The following is a 22056-nucleotide window of genomic DNA, read 5'->3' as shown; positions in this document are numbered from 1 at the left end:
AGTCTCATCGGAATTCTCTTTTTACATAAAATGCCAGACGCTTCTCCATTTCTTCCAACCGTACTCAATCCTATGTTTTATATCCATGCGAATTCCCAGTCCTTTTGTACTAATGATCATAAATATTTAAAGTTTTCGATTTCACTTATCACATCACCGCTTATTGTCAATGGTCTCCTCATAACCTCAACTTCTTGGTATATTCCTCCAAAGTGATATTTAATATACTCTGTTTTATTTTTATTAATTATCAATCTCTTTCCTCCACTCATTGAATCTATTATTAACTTCTTCCAGATTTTCTCCTACCAAAACTATATCATCAGCAAACATCATGCACCATGGTATCTCGCCCTGTATGTTTTTCGTAAGTTTTATTTATATATATAAAAAATATAAAAATGTATGTGCAAGAAATGTTATAGCCCATCTTGCTCAAAGCGTTTATCTAAAAAACAATGTAATAGAAGGTTATAAACAGTTGTAAACATAACATTTAAAACATAAAAATTGAATGAAAAATATTTGATTTTATTTTACATATATTTTTAATAACCTTTAATAGGTACTTACAGATAACACAATGAAAATATAACAATACTTAACTATTTAGGAAACAGTAGGTCATAATTATTAACATACTGTGTTAAATAATAATTAATTTATGACAAAACAGTATATCAACAATCAAAAAGATTATAATGGTATCATTGATAATTTAATTTGTAATTACGTAATAGTTATACTTCAAAAGTTGTGACAACATTTAGGTACGCAAAATAATTAAGTATGTAAAACAAAAATCATAAAATAGAACAACAATTATTAAAATATAATATTATATGTTAAATAATTATAAAAATAACTAACATATACATTTATTATAAATTAATTTATAAATACAGTGCACTCTTGCCACGCTATAGGTGAATACTATTAAGAACCGTCATAGGCAAATCGGGGATCTGCGTACACGACGAAAACGTGTGCTTGAATCATATCACGTCGGCGGACGAGTGATACACAATATTTTAATAATAATAATAGGTAGATGTCAATTAATGATGTGAAAAACCGAAGTGATCAGTTGTTTCGTTTGGTAGGTGATACGAGTTTCAGCAATGAAACGATCGGTGCTTCGAAAGCGATCGATAGAATGAACGCGAAAATGTAAGACACCGTGATTTGTCCCAAAAACAAAATAGCCTGGAAATCACAATAGTTAAAACCTTTCGTATCAGCTGTTAAATCATGACTTAATGAGATTATCGGTCAGTATCGAATAATATTATAATAGACATAACCAAGGCTCGGAATTTATGCGCTAAAAAGTACTCAAATATACTCATGTATATACATCATTGGCAGACGCAGGGAGGGGTTTTGGGGGTTCAACCCCCCCAAATAAATGGATAATTAATTTCAAACGTAGTTATCCTATCTTTTGTACTTAAAAAAAAAAATGAATAGTTCAAAATAAGATTAAAATATGCTAGAAAAAAAATGTTTTGTTAAGAAAAGTGAATTTGTAATAATTTGTAATTTTCCAAAGTTCTAAAATGTATTAGTACTTAAAATTCAAATTTTTGAAATTTCGTGATGGCAATACTTCGTAAAAATAATGCGTGTTTGTAAATAAAAATAAGTAAATATACGTAATCGATATAATATTATTTACAATGGTACATTATGATTGACGAGTTTCCCTAAATTTTGTGTTGTATGATCATGTGATAACGATCGACAATAGTCAATCTATAGTCAATAGTCAATTATTTCATAATAACGGTAATCAGGTCCGTATTTAGAGGTGGCACGGGTAGGCACATGTCCGGGAGCATCAAGTCTCAGGGGCGCAAAATATTTTTGCAAAATTAATTTTAAAAATGATGTACCTAATGAAAAAAAATAAAATAAAACAATAAAAAAAAGAAAATAGTATGTTTTATTATGTTATAATTTGTTTAATTTTAAGTCACACCATGCCAGTCGTCCGAGTAGCATCGCTATTTCGTCGCTCCGCGTACTTTATCTTATTCCGCACGTTTAACTCATTCGTTTTTCTTCGTTTAAAAACCGAAAATCGTCCCAAACTTAAACGCCTTCTTGCGTCTGTTTACTTCTTTTGCCGGATCAGTGGACCAACGAAAATCTCAATTCTGGTGACAAATTTAATTATATCTAATTCGGGCGGCAGTGCGCCGTATGTCCGCCCGTCCGCTATCTAAGCGGCCTTATCGACGTAATTAAATTACAGACCGTGTGCCGTTATCTACATCAGCGTCGACTATGTCGACGCAATCAAAGTCGAAGTCCTCAAATAAAAACAACAGCTCATTACGCATACCCGTTCAGAACAATAATATATTACGTCCGACAACTTCGAACGCAGTAAAATCCAATAATAAACTACCAGATAAATCAGCTCTATGCATTCTTAAAACTAATGAAGGTGACGAAGTTGGTGCCACCTCGTGGCAGACCAAACAAAGCAAGCGCCTATCTTCGCCTGGCCATTCGCCTACAACTAAAGAGCCAAAAATTTCAAATGAAACTAAATCCTCCTTTATCTCGCCAAATCGCTTCGAGCCACTTAATAACACGGAATTTGATGACAGCAACGAAATGATCCACGAGCCTACAAATAATGCACCTCCTCCTCCACCACCAATATTCATATCCTCACCATTGGAATACAACGAGTTCGCAAAATCAATTGCGCTATTTGTTGGCGAAAATGAATTTGAGTTCAAATCTACTGTGAAACATTTGAAACTTACACTTACCTCAATCAGCTCCTATCGTCAAATAATCCACTTACTAAATGAAAGTAAAATTGAATACTTTACCTACCAAGCAAAAGAAGACAAACCATACCGTGTCGCTATTAGAAACCTTCATCCAACAACCGATACAAACTTCATCAAAGATGAACTGTTTCAAACTGTCTTAAAATCTCCTTAAAAAATACTCAAGAAATAGACAAAGCCGTTCAATTTTTAATCACCACAATCCAAGATGCTGCCATGGCCTCCTTAGAATACAACCTCCATCCCAAAAAAAACTCGAAAATTCCTTCTCACATCCAAAGTTTAATAGCCGAAAAGCATAGAGCTAGAGCTCAATGGCAAAGATTTAAATATCCCATAGACAAAGCCAGATTTAATTACTTAAAAAATAAGCTAAGCAGAGCTTTCCAAAATCACACAAATGAAAGTTATCATTCTTACATTCAAAACCTCTCAACCAAAGATTCCTCATTGTGGAAGGCTACAAAAAAATTACTAAATCACAAGCAGCCATCTCCCCCAATTTGCAATTCCAACAACACATGGGCCACCACAGACACCGAAAAAGCAAAAGTTTTTGCATCCCACCTTGCTAGTGTTTTCAAGCCACATGACATCTGTCCGAACCAAACTCAACTTATACGTATTGAGCAATCATTAAATTCCATCTTTCCTATGGCTCTCCCTGCTAAGCACACTAGCCCAGCTGAAGTCATGCACATTATAAAAAAACTGCTATCTAAAAAAGCCCCAGGCCACGACTTGATCAGTAACTTCATAGTCAAAAATCTCTCTAACAAAGCTGTCCTCTTTCTCACCCTCATATTCAACTCATTACTTCGCCTATCCTACTTCCCTAGCACCTGGAAACATTCAAATATAATTCTTATCTCTAAGCCCGACAAGTCACCGCAACTTCCCACCTCTTATAGACCAATAAGCCTCCTTCCTACATTCTCAAAAATATTTGAAAAAATACTTCTGAAAAGACTTCTCCCACTGTCAGACAATGCTAACATCATTCCATATCACCAATTCGGGTTCAGGGCTAAATACTCTACCACCCACCAACTCCTACGTACTGTCGACTTAATATCTTCTAGTATGGAATCCAAGCACTACTGTGCTGCTGTCCTGGACGTGGTCCAAGCCTTTGACAGAGTGTGGCACGATGGCCTACTCTATAAACTTAAAAATTTTCTCTCTGCTCCATATTACCTTATCATAAAGTCTTATCTTGAAAATCGAACCTTCTCAGTTAGAGTGAACAACAGCTACTCGGCTAGCTTTCCTATTTTGGCTGGCGTCCCCCAAGGATCCGACATAGCGCATTTTCTTTATACTATATTTGCACATGACACTCCGAAAACTCTACACACATCATTAGGCACTTACGCCGACGACACAATAATCCTGGCCTCAAATGACAACCCTCAAACTGTGTTTGCTAGGTTACAAAATCACCTAAACATGATTCAGATCTGGTCAAAAAAATGGAAAATAAAAATAAATGACTCCAAATCTTCCTTTATTACCTTTTCACTAAGACCTGGAGACTGCCCTCCAGTTTCATTTAATAATAACTTAATTCCAACAACCCCTGTAGTCAAATACCTGGGCCTAACGTTTGATAAACGACTCACCTGGGCTCAACATCTCAAAAACAAAAAGAAATCTGTAAACTCTAGACTTCACTTGCTCCGTCCACTTCTCCGCTCCAAACTAAACACCAGCAATAAATTGTTAATCTACAAAGATATTTTAAGACCAGTATGGGCATATGGCATCCAGATATGGGGCTCCGCGAAACCCTCAAACCTGCGAATTATACAAGCCTTCCAATCTATATGTCTCCGTCAAATTGTTTCTGCCTCTTGGTATATAAAAAACGCCAATCTTCATAATGACTTAAACGTTCCCACACTTTCTCAGCTAACTAAATCCCACTTCCTCTCATTCCATTCTAAACTAAATCACAATAATAATCCATTAATTAAACGTCTATCTTCTTGAACAATTCCCGATACTCCTAAAAGAAGATTGAAACGATCTTGACCTAGAGATTTCCTTGCTTGATCTGTCGGGTGGTACTACTGAGTACCCTCCCTCTCTGTTATATCAACGCTATTCTCCATCAAAAAAAATACTTATTGTATAAAATGTTTGTATAGATTGTGATTATTCTTTTAATAAAAAAAAAAAAAATTGTTTAATTTGTTAATTAAAAAAAGTATTAAAAGATTTTCATTTATAAATTATATTTTAATATTAAAGAATCTCGATTATGGACGAAATAATATGTTATATTATTATTATTATTTTTTTTTTTTGGGGGGCTAAAAAAATAGTAATATGCCCAGGGGTGCCAAATTTTTAAATACGGGCCTAATGTGCAGTATAATATGTAGTAAGAATTTGGAAAATATGCAAAAATATACAATTTATTGAATAAAACAAAATTTACTTAAATTATACGGGAAAAAAAAAATAAAAATTGCAAACTTGTCTATTGTTGGGTCTTCCTGTTATACAAACTATCTTCATCAAACTTTGATATTCTTAAGTATAATTGTATAAATATTGATAACGACCACTATATTTTGGTACAATATTAATACCTTATTAAATTTAGATAAAAATAAATTCGGGCCGGTCAGCGATCACTATAACGATTTCTCAGTACATTCAAGATTATAATATGTATTGGGAGCAATACCAAAATAACTATTGATGAATTAATTATTTTATCAAACAATATAAAATGTAGAATTTCGATTGTCATATATTTAATACGAGTATTTTCTGTTGAACTTTAAATTTGTAAAAAAAAAATGTTTCGTTAAAACTATGAAATATGCATATAAAAGTTCTTAAACATACATTATGTGAATTCCTAAAAAAAAAAATAACGAAATATGCAAAATTGTGCAACAAAAATTGTTGTACTTGAATACTTTGTATCGAACCAGAATTACAATATGCACTTTCTAAACAAATATGCAAATGCCTTAAGTTCCGAGCCTTGGATATAACTAATAGGCAAGTTAGAATAATGCACAAAAGAGTAAATAATGTTAGAATCACAAAATGTAGAAAAAAAAGTAGTGTTTTAGTAAGCATAAGTGTGTTACAGTTAAAATTGTTTAATATAACACATAGTTTGTATAATAGTCACAAGGGTGGCTTGTAAGCATCTTTTACCCGGGGGGGGGGGGGGGCCCGGGAGAAAAAAATCGGGGGTGGGGGGGGGGGGGGGGGGGTGCCCTCGTAAAAACATTCTGGGTTAGGTGGGTGGCTCAGTGTTCAGTAGTTTCATTGCTAAACAATTAATGTTTTAACGTTAAAACAGCGATGACGAAATCGAGCGAAGTCAGAATAATTTTTTCTCTGTAGGTAGGTAGTTTAAATTAATTAGCCCCGGTAAGGTGTAAATGTTCAAACCACCTTTGGGCCATTTTAGAGTACGTACCACAGTCTCCACGGTCAGGTGAAGCGGAGAGTCGCGTTTCATCACTACGTATCTGATAACGATCGGATGGACGAGGTAAGCGCAATAGGTCGTCCGACTGAATGGTATTAGGAATTTGCACGATAGCAGTTTGTTCATGTAACCTGTACACACAAAATTTAGTTGAGATTAAAACGTATTAATAGGTGTATTTGTAATAAAATTATAAATATGAAAATTAAATACTGTACTTATGTATAGTTTCAGCTTGGACTACATTTTTAGGGACACTAACATAACTTAAGTGATAGAGTTACGCAGGATTTAAAATTAATTTCTTTTTCCGTTAGTTATAGTACAAAGTATTGTGCCTAAGAAATTTACATAAAATCATGTTAAAAATGTTGGAAAAATATCGTTTTTAGTCGGAAATTGTCATTGCTTATATTTATCGATGGGTAATTGGTTAATTATTATACAGATTTTAAAAATATATTATTCAACAACAGCTATACAAACGAGGACCATTTGCTAAATCCGTGTAAAAAAATAGTTGTTGAGTTTATTAATCTTGTTATATAATAACAGCCATTTATAAAAAAAAGAACTTATAATTGAGTATAACGTAATAAACTGGCGTATTGTCACAAGATTAATATTCAAGCAATAAATATAATTCGTGGTACAACAAGAGTTACCTCCGTGTCCGGTGGCACAGGCGATCACTGTCCACGACAAACACAAAGCCCACAAGGTGTGGCTCAACGAGGAATATGCAGCGGCCACAATTGGATGTAGTTCTACTTGATGGAAACTGAATATCAGACTGGTCAACATAGCTGAAGATACAGTCCATCCTGTAACGACTGTCAGCTGAAAAAAAACGCAAAGTTCAAACCGAAGAAAAAAACATATTCCATTCTCGATTCTGGTCCAAATTACCGTGTTCATCTTGATTTTGCACTCGGTTTTAAATAGTAACCAGCCGATGGACATGCCCACAAAGTACGGACCAAGTCTTGTCCACGGTTTGTCGTAAATCTTATCGAACAGGGCCAACGGATCGTCGATACTATCGATAAGTAATTGAATCGAACACGTTATTTTTATTAATATTTAATACTTTAGAAATCATTGCACTCACTTTGGCATGTGTTTGTTGGTGTACGCTATGTAACCAGTAGTGAACCATGAGACGACTGTACAAAACACTAAAGTGGAAGCTGCTAATTTAAAATACCTAGAACAGGACAAGTTTATGTGAATAACGTTTGTTGGATTGTTTCTCTTCGTGTTTGATTTCTTACCGAGCGGACAATATGAGAAGAATGACTCCAAGTATGTAGAATTGGGTGTCGTCTGCTAAGTACCAACTCCAGAGCATGCACTGTTAATAACGATTATTACACGTTAATATTCACAGATTTCATGTATAAAATGATGTGTTTCACTCACCATGTCTTGAACGGGAAACAGCGTATTTATGTATAATAGATTTCTCCACCAATATTTCGGGCAATTTATATGGTCGTTAGTCGGAGGGTCGAATACTGAGTTATAATGAAACCATGTCATTGTCAACTGTACGACGCCCAAAGCGAAGAAATACGGCGCGGTGAGTCTATGTAAATATTCGGACATTTGATTATTTTGGAAAAACGTAATTGGATTAGATTATATATTGTTATGGTGTGCATTATAAACCTGCAAAATCGATAAATCAACAATCCTAAAAATTCGATGAAATTTGACAAGAAACCGGTGGTTTTGGTCAACTTGTTGACGTCAACTTTAGCCGTGGTCCGGAAATAGAGGAACGAAACCAAAAGTCCGCTTGAAAATTAAAAAAACAGTTCATTCGTACCATAAAATATTGACAAAATCAATAGTTGTATAGGTAGGTATACATTATTGATAGTATTGTTGCATAGATGTTACCTGATGAAGAAGAAAGTGTCGACCGAAAAAGTCGCTTTGTTGATCAGTTGAAATAATATATGACGTTCTGCCATCGTACGGAATTCCATATTGTCTGAAACCTATATGATTAGAAATATCGTACTATCGCTAATCGTAACAATCAATAATTACCGGAGTATTTGAAGGACACAATGCACACGTGACCCAAAACAATCCACATCATACTTAGTGATCGGAGCCCGTGTACCGTGGATATTGTGTCTTCGCCGATTGTCTTATCGCATATCTGTTTCAGATTTCTTAGCACCGAAAATGCTAGCAACATATTAACAGCCGTACCTGAAAATGCGATTGAAAATCGTAACAATTCGTTATTATTGGATTTGAACTTTTGATACACTTACAAGTGTAGTTGTGGGGTTTTGATAATGACTCTGAGCTCTTTGAAGATTCTAATTAACATTGAAACACGTTAAAATATAAAGGTAAATCGTGGTTAAATTTAAAATGTACCTGATTCTATGTCAATTTTGGAATGTGTAGAAAGTGGTTGCAACTTTGCGCTACTGACGGCGTATCTGTAATTGTCAAACATGTACCCATTCATTTTTTCATGCTTATTTTTTTCCAGGTACATGTCCAAGGCTGTACCCAAAATCAGGAACACTGTTGTTGTAGCAGATATTATTCTAAAAACAAAAATATAACCGTTCGAATGTATTATGATTGACGACTTAGCCGAGATTTTATTAAAAATTGATTATACTCACATGAGTAGCCAGAAAATTCTATCGTTAAACAAATCATAAGATTCATGTGGTGATTTTACTTTAGCAACTTTGACGTCTCTTTCTGGAATGTCTTGATGCAGCGACTGGCTGATCATCTCGTCCACATCTGCTTTCGTACACGAGTAAGGCATACATAAGCCTAAGTGCTGATATCTTTCCTGGGTATATGCATCAAATACAAAAGTAAATTGTATACATAGTGTAAACTCCCGTTAACTGGGTTGGGGGGGGGGTAGATAACATCTTAGATATATATCGGTATATATATACGGTCGGTTAGCTTAGTGGTATCGCCCGACAAGTGAGAGACTCGGGTTCGATTCCCGGTCTGGTGGCTTAATTTTTGACGTTATCTCGCCCCCGAAGAAGTTAACAACAGTATTTATTAGCTTTTGAAATAGAAACCTTAACAAACTCTGTGGCAGATGGACAAAGGCAACTTAAAAATCAAAAACGTGATTTTTTTTGTAATTAATTTTCTCATTTTAAAACTTTAATGTTTTATATTCTACAATATCATTCAAAATAATTCTAAAAAATTACTATTAAAAAGTTAAAAATCTTAAAGGAGGGGATATGCTTCTTATTTCTCAACGTTATAGATGCCAATGATAGTAGATACATGTACAAATTATTATTATTGGTAATAAGCAGGGTTGGGATTTTATAGCATTTGCATATTTCTTATGAGATGCTTAAAAAATAGCAGAGTAAGCTAAAAATGTGTTTCATGATACAGAGAACTCAAATAAAAAATTTTATTTTGCTTTTTTTGTATATTTTGCGTTTTTTAGTTTATAGTGATTTTTTTGGATTTTTTGAGACTTTTTGCATTTTACCTGTGTTTTAATCAAAATTGGGCATATTTTATGAAATTGTATTTTGGTAAACGTGTTTTTTGATTTTTGTTGATCGAATTTTCAAGATTCAAAATTTTAAATTAAATTATAAATGTATAGATTAAGTAAATAGACCGATTACGCTGACTCTGTACAATTACAGCGATAATAGATAGGTAAGTATAATATAATACTATAATTTCATTTTAGTTATTTGGTTCTAATTTTTGTTATTTGTTGATTTTGTTGGATTTTTTGTCGATTTCTACTAAATCTACTAATAGCCGATTATCAACGAACGAGTGTAGAATTCGCTTTACATAGTCCACATTCGTCTCGTGTGCTCGTATAAAATTATTAAATAATAAATTTTCTTTTTTTTTTGTTGTTTTCATTGCATATTTTTAGAGCTTATTTAGTAATTTTTAAGGTAATATTATAGAGCATATTTATGCAATTTTAAGTGCTATAAAATTCCAACTCTGGTAATAAGTTATTTCAAAATGATTTATTTTAGTAGCTCAGGGAATGCTTGTACTTTTTGCGTTGTATGTGATATTATTTTTTTCGGATTTTATTGATTTATTGAAATTATGAATAACTCTCAAAGTCTAAAATTATAAATAATAGCCATAATTAGGCTGGAGGCATATGCAAATAATTATTGAAAAATAATTTGAATAAATATTACATAAATATGTAGTTAAACAGTAATAATTGGTTTATTAAATCTCACTCTTAATGTAAATTTTAATTTTTTTGAGCTTTGCTGTATAAAAGTTGCCTAAAATATTATGATACCTTGATTTTGTTCAGTTTTTTAAGAACAATGAATATAAATTTAAAAAAAAGGGTTTAAGTAAATTTTAGGACAGAAAATTAAATTGTACAGTTAATCAGTAAGTCGTGTGATTTATATAGAGAGTAAAATTACTAATGTTCTTGTTTTTGTTGTAAATATAAGATATGTTTGTGTAACATGAAACAAGGTATATTCATATTTACCGTATAATTGATTGGAGCTTGCAAGGCGATGTATGTTTTTATTATATTGAATCCAAGTTTAAAGGGTAATTCTTTTTCGTATTCTGATAGTTCGTTGCACAGACTTTTTGATCCTAGCCAAAACGTATTACCCCAGAAATAACCACTGCTGTAATGTCCACTAGCATCTGACACTATATATATAAAAAAAAATATATATTTAAAATACTAATATAGGATTTAAACAATTTCAATATAATTTTAAGCTACGTAAATAAACAATAGAGTAAAATAAAAAGTGTGTTAAAAATAGATAAATAGTTTTAAATCGTATGATAACTCATATTTCAAGTGATTTTTAAATTTGATTGATTGATATCGATTGATTAAAAAGTATAAACATTTAAGCAATAATTAATTGCTCGTGACATTGCTTAGTCGATTTAATAGTATTATATAAACATTGATACTAGATACTAGATTATTATTAGATATTACTAGATACAATCATTATTTCAGTAATAATAATATAATTTGTATAATATAATAATATGCAATGGTTGTTTATTGTTGGTTATACTTGAATGACTTGTAGCTTGGATCATACTATTAATAATTGTTTTTGTAATCTTATACTTAAATTTCAATGGACTCGAGAAAAACAAATAATATAATCATGATGTATTCGCTAGTAGTATTTACGAATACATTTCTACAGTCACGTATTTAAAGTTTAACTTACCTATTATTAATATATTATTTAAGTGCTGCTGTTTCAGGTATCGTACAGATATAGATGTACATATGTTTAATATCTAATTTATAATTTATGTATGTCATGTTATAAATTAAATAAATATAACTTAGGAATAAATACCTAAAAAACTAGTTATGGTGAGCGGTGATTCGTTGGTTGTTATAACTTTTTTTAAATAAACAAGAACAAGGTTTTTAATACAATTTATTAACAATAAAAAGGAAAATAAAATTCCTTAATAATGTTTGTTGTGTTTAGATTTTAAGTTGAAGTTTTATGTTTACTAACGCAAATTAATATTACAAATATGTATATTGTAGTATTATGAAAAAATGTATTAAAAATTATTAAATAATTTAACGTGAATTTTGGTCTTGCCATTTCTTTTACGAACAAAGAGAATATCTTATCTGGTAATACTGCTCAAAGTCACATGTTTATCCTTAGTTGAATCCTTCTGACTGTTTTTTTTTTTTTTTTAATTTAGAGTTGTTCGAAAAATGTTTTTCCCATAAATAAGTTGTTGAAAATATTGTAAAGCGGTTTTTCGAAGCTTAGGATACGCAATCGTTAATATACATAAATTATTTACGATATTCACATCAGACACAAACGCATCCTTACATTTTCGATCGTTTTGTAACCATGAAATATTCTTGTGTATCACTAGGTACTATATCGGTTTTAAATTATTTATTTTTTAGGTATGGCTTGTGGGTAACCACGTAATCATCTTTCATTAGTGCTGAAAGGGATCGCCGAAATAAGATAAAATAAAATAAAATTATTAAAAAAGTCGGAGGGAGATGTAACTCAGAAATTTTTTTTCCTGGGAATTGATTTAAAATTCACATTCATGTAGTTTTTGGCTTCAAAAAAATATTACTATAAACGTAAGTGTCATTTATTATTAATAATTTAGAATAATTCGATAGACTAATAATTGAACTCTAATGTATCAGATAGTTTATTCCCATTTAATATGGAAATTAATAATACAATCTGCTTGCCACCATGTGAGGAGGAAATTGAGGGACGAATAAGAAACTCGTTTGCATACATTCAAAATTTTTTACCTGAAAATCAACAATTCGTTTGCGCACGACGAAATCAGTCGTTTACCTGAAAATAAATAACTCGTTTGCACACAACGACACATTCACACACATGACACGTAAAGTTTCAGTAGGTATGGACTATGGATATGGACGGTACAGTGGTGACTAGTGTGTTGACGACGTAAACTTTAATATGACGTATAAATTTCTAATAATTTGGAATCTCGGTGAGGAAAACAATGTTTTAATATTGATAATTATAAATTTAGTAAATACCGTGTTTTAATGAGTGGATGTTCAAATTTTAGATGCACTAAGAAAAAATGTCCTGCGAGTGTTATTGTTAATTACTCAAACAAAATAATAAAAGTAACCTACTATCATAATCACGAGGAGTATAATAATCAACGATAATAAGCAAATGAGTTCTGACACTAAGGATTTTCATCACAGGTAGCCAAAATATATGTGCGTAATCGAGTTGTACATTTTTGCGCAAACGAGTTGTAGCCGAAACCATAAGGTATCTGGAGAAGATGGTATTTCTGGATAATTATTTAAAGGTATAGGAAACGGTTTACTCGACTATCTATAAAAGAAATTTGGAAAAATGAAGTAATTCCAAAGGAATGAAAAACAACGCTAATATATGATATACGTAAAAAAGACAATAATCAGTTATGTAATAATTATAGAGGCATCGCTTTATTAAGCATTAATTATAAAGTTTTATCCAAATGTATGTTAAATAGAATTAAGGCATGAGCAGAAGACATTCTAGGAGATTATCAAGAGCAGGTTTAGACAAAAAAAAACTCCGCAAGAAAGAAATCTTGGGTGACCACGACTAAGACGAAGTCAGGAAAGATGTTCGAATAGTGGTTCCAAATATTGATTGGCATGTTTTGGTGATGAATAGGGGAAATCACATTAAATATGTTCGAATGTATGATTTCAATGGTCGATTACAAGGAAGAAGAAGAAGATCGACTAATAATAAATAATAATAAATCAATCAATACGATATGGATGTTTCTCGTGTATAAATTAGTAAGAAATTTAGTTTTTAATTGAGTTTTAAATTTGCTAGTCTTGAGATTTTGAAATTGTTTTACTCGAATGAGCTATTTTAATTGTGTCTTAGCTCTTGATAGTTAATTATTTTTATTGGTATCAACGTATACATATATATATATTTAGTAGGATATATAATATTATTTAGAGTATAACTATTAATTGCAGGAAAAGGTTCACTAATCTTGGTTTAAGCAAATATTTCATATTTAAATTTTACATTTTAAATACAATGATGTAATATAATATAAATCGATACAATTATTTTGATGTTATTTAACGATCAAAAAGTATTGAATTTCCACTTTTTTTTCGAAAGTAAAACTACGTTGAAACGGTACATTTTAATACCTATTGATTAAGCTATTTATTATTTAAGTTTCATATCATCAGTATTAGAATCCAATACATTCTTCTGTTTTTATTGCGCAATAATGCAGTCAAGTTGAAGGTCGTGTGAACGTCCAGTAGTTGGACATAGTAGTAGTAGGTAGTTCCGAGTGAGGTCCGAAAATATATTGCATTATTATTATAATACGACGTAACATAACCACCATAATTTCATTGTTTATACTAAATGATGTACAAGTATGGGGCGCTTTTGGGGTATTATGACCTGCAGAATAAACATCGATGGTTATGTCGTAGCCACTTCGTGAAATTAATTTTTTCATGAAACGGAAACAGATTTTTTACACTTCGTGAAATTCGAAAATATTTTACGAAATGGTCACTCCAATATAACATCCTGTAATTTTTTTTTATTATGTGGTCGTTCACTTTGTGTACTGAAATACAACATTTATCGCACACTTCAAGTTTGATTAAATTCATTATTAGTGATTTCAAGTATTTATTTAGTATTTATTTATGACTTCTACAACATATTTCATACATCTAAATCTTAAAATGGACCTTGAAGACATGTACAGCCAGTATGAAGAGAAAAACCTAGAACAAGATATTTTATATTGCAAAATATGTAATAAATAGCGAATCCACAGAAGAAGTTTGTGATTTGTGTAAAACAAATAAAACAATATATGAGGAACGTAAAGATGGGCATGCAGATCAAGAAAAAGTTGCCAAAAATGTTACAGGCATTTAAATATAAGTAAAAATGTATTATAAATAATAAATTAAATAAATAATTAAATTTTTGTTTTTAATATAGGTTAGCAATATTGTAATTCTAGAGTTCAAAATAAATGACTGCATAACAATTTCTGTTCCAAAAGTTAATAGAGGGTAATAATCGGTCCCTGCTCGCATGATTGTTGTCATTATTGAAGAAATAATGAGATGTACCAAGTTGGAACTACACATAGTTTTATTAAAATATTATTTAATTCTGAAAATATGCAGCATGTCACTGCAAATTTTAGCTGAACAAGTTGACTAAAAAAATTATTAACCTTGCGTGAAACTGTCCAAGTTGTATCTGGAGGTTAAGGGTTCAAAAGTTGTTTGTGTAAAAGTGCTAGTGAAACCAAAATATAAAATATGTGTTTATTTTAAAAGTAACTTAAAATGTAATAGCCGTTGTCACAATTCATTATCCTGCTCTAATAAATAAAAAATAATTATAATATTATTAATTAATTATCTGATATAAATATACTATATTACTATGCATAATAATTTAAGTTAAATTTAAATGGGTAGAATAAGTTGTAGAAGTCATAAATAAGTACTTAATTGGAGTGATCATTTCGTGAAATATTTTCGAATTTCGCGAAGTGTAAAAAATCTGTTTCCATTTCATGAAATGGTCAAATTTTCATGAAAAGATTAATTTCATGAAGTGGCTACTACAGTTATACATTTCCTGTATCTTATCGACTGAATTTAATTGTATAATAATTATTACCACTTCACCAGTGGTGCAACAACCGGGATGGATGGCGATAACTTGTAGGGTATGTTTAACGCGAAATAATTGAGTAGCACGTTAATTATATGTAAGTAGTTAGTAGTCAGTACTGAAAAGAAAAATTACTATAAATATTTAAATAGTTAATTCATTTTTATTAATAAATGTATAGTAAATTATTTTTATTTTACAGTTATAAACCACAAACTTATCATTTCCTTGCTGGGGCCCCAAGATCCTAGTTGAGCCACTGCACTTCACCTAATATAGTTAATGTGCTCATTTTAGCAAACATTTATCCAAATAAAGTATAAACATTATTTCGACATACTGCTAAGTGGATTCATTTAAGACCGGATTAAGCACCTATTGGATCCCGGGGCTGAAATTTTATATGACCCTTTTGACAAAACATGCTTTACAAAGCTGCTCACTACGCTACTCGAGTACTTGAGAGGGCCCCAGGACTACCGCCCTGGCTAGACCCCTGCTTAATTCGGCCTTGGATACATTAGGTCTGATGTTTCTTAGATAACTTTCTGAATGTTATATATTCTTAAATTTTAGAATTTATAATGCGTTTAATTTGATGAGAACTAAACTATTTTTCTGGAATTTTTTTTGTTTCAGAAAATGTTGGCCTTCCTCATTTACTCAAATAGTGTTGGATTTTTTTTTCATTATAATATGTGTCCCAGAAATGTAAATCAATTTCATTATTAATCGTCGCCAAAGTACACAATTAATTGTATTGCTTGTCTTAGGCGTGCGCAGACTTCAACTTCCGGTCAAGTCTGGATACAATTAGTGCCACATTACTTAGACAGTGCTCCTAAATTTTTTCTAACACTTCAACATAGTAAATTCTGTTGTAAATTAAAAACAATGTAGTATTTATATTTATACATAAAATCAAGTATTATATTGCTAATTTTTGATATGTATTTTTGAAGTTAAATGTAAAACTTTAAATTTTTTAAAATCAAATGATATAAATACAATTAATTGATTTCCACGAACATATAGACATAATATATATATATACATAAAATATATATAGACATTTTACTATGGTTAGTTTGAATTTTACTATCCTCCCAAAAAAATTCCGGTTAAGTCGAGGCTCGCCCCGTGCGCACTCCTATGTTGTTTGTATTCGAATAAATCACAAGTTTCACCATAAATATTGGATCAAAGATGTACACTTTTCAGGCCGTATATATTAGTTTATACGTATTGTCGGTACACTGGCACATGTTTAATGGAGATGTGAAACTTATATGGAGGTGTGTTTATGTATATGTAATATACGTTTTAATACGTTTTATTAATTTGAATATGAATAGTGATCTGAAAAAATACTGAAAAAATCTTCTCGTAGAAAACTTATTCGACGCAAACTTCGCATATCCGACTGGATAAGTTAAACATGACGTATATTGTATCGATTCAAGTTCTTGAATTATTGGATGATAATTTGTTGAAGTTCTAGGCGATGCACATCAATAGCAATAAAAAAGTACTCGTTTCTTTAAATAAAATACTGAGGTACTGAAAAATTGTCTTCGTCGAGATTATGAAAATTTGTTTATCGACCGCGGTATGGCGATAACGCATTATTGCAATATTAACTACTGAACATAGTTTTTGATTACTATCAATATTGAATTCGATAAAATGTCTTGTTCAAGATATATGAGTATGTTTTGGGTGAAGAATTTCGAATTGAAATTTTCATCAAAAACTTTAGTTCGCGTTCGAAGTTGTCTCATCTTATTTTAGATTCAATTTTCTTCTCATAATTATCAACTCGATTTTGTCTCTTCCGATACTCTCCAGTAGGTGTGTATCTATAATACAACCTGGCAACTTCATGACTTTATTCATAAGCGAATAATTTTATGTGTGTGTAATTGTTTTGTACATGTTACACACAATATTATCATTACACCTATAGAAACTAATGTTAGTGAATCTTAACCTCTTAATAGATTCGAGTTCATTGTATCCACAATACTCGATTAGATACACATAATTTGGTTTATTCAACCAAAAAATGATAAATGTCTATTCTCACGGTCATGAAAGCAAATATTATACTATTATTAATTATTAGAAAATTTGTACAAAATAACTTGTTTGCTCATGTACTGTGTACCTAATTTTGTTTTTATCCGATATTTTGGTTAATACTACTGGCGGATTACACAACAAATGTAGACGAAGTAGTTACATATTTTTTTTCGCAGTTCATTTTGGCTCGAATAAGAGCAAAAAAATATCTTTAGATGTATGAATTTGAATATATATATATATATGTAAATCCTATCATATTTGTATGTCGAATCGCGTTCGATTTGGATCGAACACACACGCACTGACCGTGGTGACACGCGCCATTTGAAACGGGGTCCTTGTTAATTAGCTACACTTTCGATCGATTTCTTAACCACGGATTTGGCCAAGGGGATACCAAATTGAATTACTATGTACCTTTGTGAAACATGTCACACGTATGTGATTGTTTTTCGACTATTGGTGAGTGGCTTTCATTAAATATCGGTTGCTTTTAATTTTAAATTTTTTCAGTCCCTCAACGAAAGCAACAGTGCAATTTTGGTTGTTCGATCTGTAGTGCAAACGATAAATTAGAAACTTTACCTATACTATACTATAGTTATAAATCACGTCTACAATAGATGGGTGATGAATGACGATTGTATAATCCATTATTTTTTTAATATGATATAACTATTATATTATTGTGTGTAAACGGTCACAATGGACGTCGACCCATATAATAGCTATTAGGTATATAAGACACATAAATATTTTATTAGTAATGTACATGTAATATCTGTTTAAAATCGATTTATAATACTGTTGCTCTAGTTTGATAATTGTGACAAAAAGCTTATGAGTTAATAAAAATGATTGCCTAAAATATAAATTTATATACATAAATACATACATATATATATATATACACAAATGTACTCTAACCGGACGTTTAAATTATTTACAAGTATAACATCTTTAGTTAAATTCACCGAATAATTTTACTGAATATTATGTGTAAGACTTGTAATTACATAAATTAAATGTGTAGATATATGTCTAGAATATTTTTACTGCATTTTTACTGATTAATTAATTTATCTACTCTGAGGAATTAAAATTTGTTTGTTTAAATTAAATTGAATTATTTATAAGTAGTTTTTAAAAAATTTTATAAATACCCCAAACGTGAATCTTAAATCATAATTTATTGTTTTTATTCATATTCACACAATATGTAAAAACAATTTAGTTAGCAGCCAATAGCCATTCATTGATGGAATTTCGAGTGAAATAAATAAGTTGTAGTAAAATTATCAAACGAATTATTTCCTTTATACGGAATTTAATCTATTTTCCATTAGCTGTAAATTTAATATATTTTTTAAAATCCATTTGTCATTTTTTTTCCATTCACTTCTATATTATATTCGATAAGTACTGTATATGTTTACTCAACTAATTAATTGATTTTCAGAGCGCAATCAAGCAACAATAATTTCTCTGTATTATTTGGTAATGTTTTCACGTTCATACAACAGTATTAGTGTTTTATTCCATGAACCATTAAATCGTAAAATCATAAAAACACCAATTATACAAAAACAGGATTTGACGAATGATATTGAGCACAGGACACAGTTGAAGGAGTTTTGGTAAAAAAAAAAACCAAACATGACCTTTGATGTCCTAGACATACAGTTCACGGAGTTTGATGGATGCTTTCAGATTACGTTTAAGGAAAACAAATCGTTTGAATTGCCGGACAACATCTATAGGAAATGTCTGAGTCTGGATCGTAAGGTCAAATTAACTATAATATACAGTTAATTATAATTATCATCTTTTTCGGTGGCATATACAAAAAATTAGTAATAATAATTAACTCAATTTTATTTCTCACTGATATAGTTACAAATTATACTGAAATATTTTGTTCACTAAACGAACTACCTCAAACGAACATCGGACAACAATGCTTATAATATAGTGTATATATATTAACTGGAAGCCCGGCATATTTTAAATGAGTATCTTTAAATTCTAAATAATTTTTTCCATCGAATGAACAGTAAAACGATTTAATTTATAAAAAAAACCTCAATTTTAGATTCGATTTTGACTGTCTTATACTGTCTTTACGAGTAATTTTTATATTTTTTATTTTCAAATTGATTGAATTTTGCGAAATAATGGTTAGTAAAAATTAAATTAAATTGTTAAGTTCTCGGTTCATGTAATCCGAAATTATTTTTTTCAAAATACTAAATTACATCGGGTTTTTCCTTTCAGATCCTTTGAGTTTTTACGAACTTTTGGTAAGATTCAAAAACGGTTTTTTCGATGTCTGGTCATGGATCAGAGCAAAGGATAATCAGTATAGACATAGCTTAGTAGATCCGTATGTGCGGATTTTTAATGTGTGTTTCATCGTTTTCGATTTACATATGAATAAATGACTTCGATCATACCAGTAAATTTCTTTTAAATCGTTTTGCGTGAACTGTTCATGAAATGCCTCGAAAACTCCTGGACTATATACTCTCGTTGTAGAGCGTTTCAGTAAGTTCCGACATAAAGTTCGTTATAAAACGTGACAGACATTTCAGTTAAATCGCAAACAACCGACGAGTGATAACTAGACTTACTTTTAAACGCCCACATCTTTCCGTTTCGCAGGGCCGCCTGGTATTGTTCCATGTGGTCCACACACTGCGCCGAAATCCTGGCGGTGGGCGTCCACTCGTAAGGGTCCCAGAACCGAAACAGCTCCTCGGGCCGTGTCACGTTGCCACCGGGCCATCCAGCCCTGCGGTAGCTGGACGAGCGCACATACTCGGGATACTTGACGGACCGCTGTACCACGACAGTGCTGGTGCTGGCCGCCGACGCGTCTTCGTCCGTTCCGGCATCGTACTCCTCGACGGAACCGGAAGCGGCTGGTACCAGGCCACCGGTGCCGGTGGTTAGATGTAGCTGCTCGTCGATCAACCGACCACCGCCACCGCTGCTACTGCTGCCGTGGCCCTCGGAGTCTTCGAATATCACCGAGTCTTCCAGATCCTCGTAGAGTTCGGCCACGCGGCTGCTGTCGCGCGCGAGCGTGGATCGGTCACCTCCACCGCCGTCTTCGCGGTAATCGAGTTCGCCCGAGTCAGCGACCTGCGCGTCGGCTCTGGAATCTGAGTGGCTCGGGCTCGAGGTAGTGGACAATCCGTCTCCGGAGGACGAAGCGGCTGTGGTGGTAGAGTTTTGGTGCAGTTGCAGCCGGAGCGGTTCCGAGCTGTTAGCCGTTACGATTGCAGCGCCGCCGCCGTCGGTCGATGAGGACCCAGACGGGCGCAGCACCAGCACCGCGACCACAAGCCAACAGCAGAGCGATTTTTTCATCGTAGCTCTCTCGTCGTGCTCTCGTTTATATTTCGATACACCGATAATATAATACGAGACTCTTGACGACACTCGTACGCAATGCACCGGACACAAACGGAGTGTTCCCGGACTGTTAACGCGACACTTATGTGTGTACTGCAATCACTGCAGGTTATTTTATTGATCGGAAGAGGAGAGGAAGCACTCGTTAAATCGGGTTTATCGTACAATCTGTTGAGCTACAACCAAACACGATGTTTACGTATACAATGCAAGTACAATGCAATATTATAATAATGTCGTGTTGTAGTAGTCGGTCGTGAACTCGCGCGCGCTACAACGACGACGACTGTTCAGCGTCGGATATGCCGGTAAACTGAAACCCGTTTCGGTACCGATCGATCGCGTCACGTACAAAATACGGACCAACTCTTGAGGCGGCGACGGAGGTGGTTTTTTTGTCCGAGGTCTCGTTCCGTCAGGCCGGTGGGAAACCCAACGGTATTTGCCTATATCGTTGGTGGGATCTGGTTTTTCAAAACTCGGTTTTCCCTTACCCGTCCGACTCCAATCCCCTCTCCGTTCTTCTTTATCCCACTCGTGTTCCATAATTTCATTATTTCTACGCATAATTATGACCCTTCGATCGGAGTTCAACGGCGGAGCGCCGAAGTGGGATGAGACGGGTTGAGAGTTGAGAAATGAGAATTACATTAGGTTTTTGTATTGGATTTGAAATACAAGCAATGTCGTGAACTTATATTTTCGGTAAATCCAGATCGTCTACACGCACAAGGCATCAATCCTTTTATATAACGAAAACTGCGACATATTGGTTTTGAATTAATGCGAACAGTTATCAAGTAACAGTAAAATACGTCTTGGTTTTGTTATTTCTCCAACCCATTCTTGTACGAATTAGACTAGTCATCCGAGCATTTGAATTAGCGTAATAATCGACAGGCAATGTTATAATGCCCCAAAAACTTACTGTACTCTTATCTGTAATAATTAGTGATGTGAGTTTGTATTATACAGTGGTATAAAACTGTATTATACAAGATATTATACACATGGTATAAAATTATTTTAT

The 22056-nt window shown here is 32.5% G+C and overlaps 1 protein-coding gene across 1 annotated transcript; it reads right to left on the bottom strand.

Moving 5' to 3' along the window:
- Positions 1-1044: 1044 nt before the first annotated feature.
- On the bottom strand, positions 1045-21353 carry LOC112679359 (nose resistant to fluoxetine protein 6-like). Its single transcript, XM_025549137.1, has 15 exons — positions 20240-21353; positions 10793-10965; positions 8928-9106; positions 8671-8846; positions 8562-8609; positions 8329-8496; positions 8176-8269; positions 7942-8070; positions 7693-7858; positions 7545-7624; positions 7382-7477; positions 7180-7309; positions 6936-7110; positions 6259-6401; positions 1045-1206 (listed from the first exon to the last, which is right to left on the bottom strand). The coding sequence occupies exons 1-15, from the start codon at positions 20979-20981 to the stop codon at positions 1084-1086; spliced, it is 2622 nt and encodes an 873-aa protein (XP_025404922.1). The 5' UTR covers positions 20982-21353; the 3' UTR covers positions 1045-1083.
- Between the last annotated feature and the right edge of the window lie 703 nt (positions 21354-22056).

This window comes from Sipha flava, unplaced genomic scaffold (assembly GCF_003268045.1).
Source record: "Sipha flava isolate LNK unplaced genomic scaffold, YSA_version1 100_pilon_pilon, whole genome shotgun sequence".
Lineage (NCBI taxonomy): Eukaryota > Metazoa > Arthropoda > Insecta > Hemiptera > Aphididae > Sipha > Sipha flava.
Note: the sequence above shows the minus strand (reverse complement) of the source record. Positions and strands in the feature narration are given on the sequence as shown.

Bases quoted from the DNA above. Each gene is read 5' to 3' on its own strand.
- LOC112679359 (XM_025549137.1), bottom strand. From the start codon at position 20,981: ATGAAAAAATCGCTCTGCTGTTGGCTTGTGGTCGCGGTGCTGGTGCTG. The intron at 10,966-20,239 runs GTAAGTCTAGTT...TTATATATATAG, and splicing joins AAAGATGTGGGCGTTTAAAA to TGTCAGATGCTAGTGGACAT. The intron at 8,071-8,175 runs GTAACATCTATG...TTAATTTTCAAG, and splicing joins GACACTTTCTTCTTCATCAG to CGGACTTTTGGTTTCGTTCC.